The sequence below is a fragment of the Mus pahari genome, chromosome 8 (assembly GCF_900095145.1).
Source record: "Mus pahari chromosome 8, PAHARI_EIJ_v1.1, whole genome shotgun sequence".
In the NCBI taxonomy this organism is placed as follows: domain Eukaryota; kingdom Metazoa; phylum Chordata; class Mammalia; order Rodentia; family Muridae; genus Mus; species Mus pahari.
In genome coordinates, this window is record NC_034597.1 from 40,879,255 (window position 1) to 40,884,854 (window position 5,600).

Below are 5,600 nucleotides of genomic sequence, written 5' to 3' on the forward strand. Positions count from 1 at the left end.
TAAGATTTCCTGTGGACTTTTTTTTACTGCTAAGAACTTAAAATACAAACAGAATCACTCTGATTAAAGAGAGCCCTTTACATAAAAAATTGAAATACATGATTTTGATTATGGAACAACCCATTTGCTAAAGTATGATTATAAGAAAATTATTTTGTTTAGGTTTAATTGATACTCTGGGAGCATTCTCTTAACCCAAGAATCCTACTTACGCTCATGCTCTTTTATCATAAATCAGTAGATTGGCGATCCACTGAACTTTAGAAAATGAAGCCATATGGTCTTAAAGTCATTGCATGTAGTTTGTAGATACTTCTCTAAGAAAACTAGTAAGATAAAAGTTCTAAATTTATCTCCAGTAAACAAGTGGATCCACATTTGTGGGTGTTTTGTTTTGGTTTGGTTTGGGTTTTTAAATCATACATACATTTACCTATTACCAAAGCAATTAGTGCATACATACCACTCTGAATTTTTTCTTGTTTTATTTCTTCCATTAGTAATCAAACACATAGTACCTTTTTATTTGGGGGGAAGGATACTAAACTTTTGCTTATGTAATAACTATAAAAAACATTTGTTAATATCTATCAATCTTTTTATATTATCATTTTGATTTACTCTACTGTATAAGAATATTTGTAAGTAGACAATTGATTTGAATAATTTGAGCTTTACTTCAATGAAGGCAAATTCTGGCTACAAATGGCATTTCAGCTACTTTGCGGGGTCTGAGATAATGGGCAGCAATTTTTCCCATGACAGCTTTCATGTCTCTATTTCTTAGTGTGTAAATAATGGGATTAAGGATGGGAGTGAAAACTGTATAAAATATAGCAAGAATTTTATCCACAGGATAGGTAGTAAATGGCCACACATAAATGAAGATGCAAGGTCCAAAGAATAATACTACTACCATGATGTGAGCAGCCAGTGTAGAAAATGCCTTGGCCATGGCAGCAGAGGACTTGAACCAAACTGTGACAAGAATTATGACATAGGAGCTCACTAAGAGAGAGAAAGTGCTTAAGGAAAGAATTCCACTGTTTACCACAATAAGTATTTCAGTAATGTATGAGTCAATGCAGGCGAGTTTGACCACTCGAGGAAGGTCACAAAAAAAGCTGTCTACTTCATTGGGTCCACAAAATTCCAGTTTTACAGTAAATGATAACTGGCTCAATGTGTGTACTAAGCCCACAGCCCAGGAGATTACTACCAAGGCAGTACATGTAGTTTGGTTCATGATGATCATATAATGTAGAGGCTTGCATATGGCCACATATCTATCATAGGCCATGGAAACTAGGATTACCATTTCTCCTCCTGTAAAGAGGTGAATGAAAAAAATTTGGGCTATGCAGCCACTGAATGATATAGTCTTGTGTTCACTCAGAAAGTCTACAATCATTTTAGGTGTAGCAAAAGAGGCCTGACAAATGTCAAAAAAGGAAAGGTTTCCCAGGAGGAAATACATCGGTGAGTGCAGGCTGCTGTCAGAAGTCACAGCTATGATGATGAGAAGGTTTCCTAATATGATGACAATATAAAGCACAGAGAAGAAAACAAAGTAGAAAATCTGAAGTTCCCAAGAACTAGAGAGTCCAAGTAACACAAACTCAGACACCACTGAATAATTGGTGTTATCCATGGATCCAGGCCACAGATTTGCACTAAAACAACCTTAAAGAAGAGGAAACATAAAGGAGATTAGAACTATGAAATAATATTTTAATGCAAAGGACTCTGAGACATCTAGAATAAGTAATATTTACTAAATACAAAATGTAAATACCAAACATTTGAACAACCATGCCAACAAATCTGAACAGACAGAAGGAGCATGTGAAAGTGTCTGAATAATTCTTGATTATTTGATCTAGAAATAGGAGAATGGGGACAAAGTACCAGACCTAGTAGAGGCACTATTAATAATGGATAGCTGAGAGGAGAGAATGAAGTTAATTTTCTTTAACAATGTAGCCTCAGGTAACTGGATCATGCTCCAGTAAAAAGTCACATATTAAAAACTATATGGAGAGAATAAATTGGACTTGATGCACTTTAAAGAAAAGGACACAAAATAGGGGTGGGTTGGGGAAGGAGAGGGGGATCTAGAAGGACTTGGGGTAGGGACNTGTATGATCAAAATACATTGTACAAAATTCTTAATGAACTAATAAAAACTTTCAACATTGGTAAAAAAAAACTTTTATGTTTATAAACAGATTTATCAGTTACTTACAAGGACATAGTTCATTCAAATGCTGATATGTTTTTAAAAGATAGGAGAACTACAGGACTGAAAAACTAGATGACTGGAAAAGATTTACAACTTAATTCTTCAAAGAAATTTTCTAGAATGAATAAAAAATAAGACACAGATCTATAGTCACTTTCTATCATTAATTTTACTCAAGTCATAAGTATAACATTTGATTTAACTCTCTAAGAGATATACAGACCTTTGTAGGCGGTTTGTTATATAAATTAACAATGGTTAGTTTAGGCTATTCTCTTTTTTAACTCTTCATATTTAAAAGTGTGCATACCTACTTTACAGAAAGCAGAATAGTTCACACGTGATGATGTATGACACTTTATTAAAAGATTATATTATAATGGCCTTCTTAATAAATTAAAAATTATATAATAAAGCATATAATAAAATTGTGCAACTGTTGCTCCAAGAGTTTTATACACTCTAAATGATTCCTACTAAGAAGAAACTGTTCAGTACAAATTGTCTTCACCTATAGTTCTTAGTATATCTGTTAATTACTAACCACAAACATTTAATAAGTGGCATTATTATTTAACTTATCCAAAATGTGTTTCTACTTGATTGTTCATGAATAGCACCTACATTCACATTGTATTTACCTATAAAAATTAGTTTTAGGATTAATATGTTATCCTAGTCAGTGACTAGTGATTTCTACGAGTGTTAGCTTTGATGTGTGTGTGTGTGTGTGTGTGTGTGTGTGTGTGTGTGTGTGTGTGTGTACCTCTATGTGCAGATGAGATGGTTTCTTACTTCCCTGTAACTCACCAAGTAGGCTATACTGGCTGACCATCAAGTGTCAGGCATCCACCTATATCTATGTCCCTATCACTGGAATTAAAAGTGTGGAACACCATACTGACTTTTTTTTTTAAATGTAGGTCCTTAAGATCAAACTCAGATCTTTGTGCATGCTCCATATGATTGATTGTGTGTATCTTTCTCTCTCTCTCTCTCTCTCTCTCTCTCTCTCTCTCTCTCTCTGGTGTGTGTGTGTGTGTGTGTAACACAATTACACAGAGAATGAACAGGGATTGGATTCTAAACCTTCTGTATTCATATATATAATAGAATAATATTTCAACCAACTAAGAATCCTTTCTTGTCTCATAGTTTTAATACAACAAACATTTGGGATTGAGTGATTCGCTGTTACAGAGAATGACACCATGACAGACCATAATTCACAAATATCCTTGACTATGAAGAAGATATCTGTCACATGTACTCTCTAGTGGTTGTAAGTAAATTATCTTCATACATTGCCCTACATGTTCATTTTGACATAAAAGGGATGTAGGACAAGAATCAAAATGCTAAACTATCATTATCTTTTATTTATATATGCTACCTTTAGAATGAGCTATAGAGATATAGTTGAATGAAAATTTTTATACATTAATTTTAGTATCTAATTAAAATCTAATAAAAGTTTCTTTTTAGATCTACCAAGAAACTCTTCAGTTTGACTAATAGGAAGTATCAGTAAAAATTAATTAAAATTATAAAGTTTCAAAGTGACCCTTCCTTAAATACTTCAAATACAACTTTCTAGCTCCCCATTCTAAAAGAAATTGCTTTGATGCATATATGTTTCCTATCCATTTATTTTTCAGGTTTCTTGAATCTTTGATACCCAGCCATAATCAGAGAAGCTCCATCATCAACTGCCATCAAAGACCTAATGACTACAATGACTGAGAATTGCCAGTGAAGCAGCTTCCGACTTCTTTCCAAATGCTTCCTATTAGCTTCTCTCATTATGGAACTGCCCTGCAACTAGATATCCACTGAGTTTCCAGCTTCTTGGCTCCCCTGCAGTAGCTCTTCTTTGTGCATTTCTTGCATCTTCACGTTTGCCCTGCTTATGCTATTTTGTCTTCATTTTTTTCCTCCTCACCTCTTACTTTGACATTCCTTTGGCATTTGTTTCTCTTCAATCAATTATCCTTGTGTCTTCTAATTATGCAACATTTTCAAGTATTTTAACCATGATGTTACTGATTTGCTATATATGTAAATACTAAATAGCCATCTGAGATCTAAGTTAACATTTTATCATGTTAATTCACCCTCTTCCTGGCTCAAAATTTAGAGTCACTTTCGTGCAAAGATGATACGCCTTCTCTTCCTAGTAGTATTCCATCATGACTTAAATTGGAAAAAGAAAAGTGGAAATATGGTGTCCTTCAAAAAACAGTCATGAACATATAATATAATTTTACTTATACCATACCTAACATATATCTTTGACCAGACTATTCAATAATAATTAAGCTTCAAAAGTTTTATTTTTGTATACGATTTGCAAATGTCAGCTCCTTTAAAATCCTTTCCAGGAGGAACGTATCAATCTCTTTTTCTTGATGTGGCTACAGAATATTTCTTGCCACACATTTTATATTTCCATAAGGTGAAAGTTTATTGTCTATATAAATTTCCATAACATTCAGAATGTCTTCAATTCTTTTATTTATATATGCCACTTTTAGGATGAGATATAGAGATGTAGTTGAGTGAAAAATTTTATACATTAATTTTAGTATCTAATTAAATATATTCACTTCATCTTGTCTATCTTCAAACACTCAGTTTTTCTATATTCTCATTTTCTGTGTACAAACGTTATATAAAATATATTCTGGAAACTGAAGCAAGCAATTCATGAACTTCAGCAATGTTCCCCTTATAGACGTCAGGTGACGTTCATTACTTGATCATAAAAGTTCACAGATAAATCATTGAAACATGATAATAACAACTAGAAAATACAAAGTGAATAAAATAATTAGAATGAATTGCAAAAGAGAGGAAATTGTTTGCTGTAGCTTCTGCAACCATATTTGGATGACTAAGTTTTTAAAAGATGATAAAAATATTTTTAAAAGGAAATTTCACTCTACTTCTATGGAACCTACTACCAAACTTGGCACTTAACTTTTCTACATTCCAATGATCTCTCTCTCTCTCTCTCTCTCTCTCTCTCTCTCTCTCTCTCTCCTCCTTCTCATTTTTGACTCAAATGCATACATGCTTATTTGCTTTCTATTTGAATGACAGAAAAAAGTTTCATGATGGATTTTTTAAAAGGTAGTCATGTTTTTTCCTACTTTTCCCAACAATACTTCAGAACATTGCATAAGGTCTCACAGATTATCCAAAGAATGCTAAAGTATAGACCTTAACGTCTTCACATCAGATTCCTGCTTCTGCATATATTTTCTGCTTTTTAAAATCCTCTCTGAGGTGCAATGTAATAATTAAATACACTATGTAACTGGACACACTGAAAGCTTATTTTGTCAAGAATATCTCA

General features: G+C 33.0%; 1 protein-coding gene across 1 annotated transcript; it reads right to left on the reverse strand.

The window, feature by feature from the left end:
- Positions 1–679: 679 nt before the first annotated feature.
- LOC110325756 (olfactory receptor 4K5) lies at positions 680–1,660 on the reverse strand. The gene has a single exon (XM_021203864.1). It carries the CDS (start codon positions 1,649–1,651, stop codon positions 680–682), a length of 972 nt encoding a protein of 323 aa, XP_021059523.1. The 5' UTR covers positions 1,652–1,660.
- Between the last annotated feature and the right edge of the window lie 3,940 nt (positions 1,661–5,600).

Coding starts and splice junctions, on each gene's coding strand:
- LOC110325756 (XM_021203864.1), bottom strand. CDS start 1,651: ATGGATAACACCAATTATTCAGTGGTGTCTGAGTTTGTGTTACTTGGA.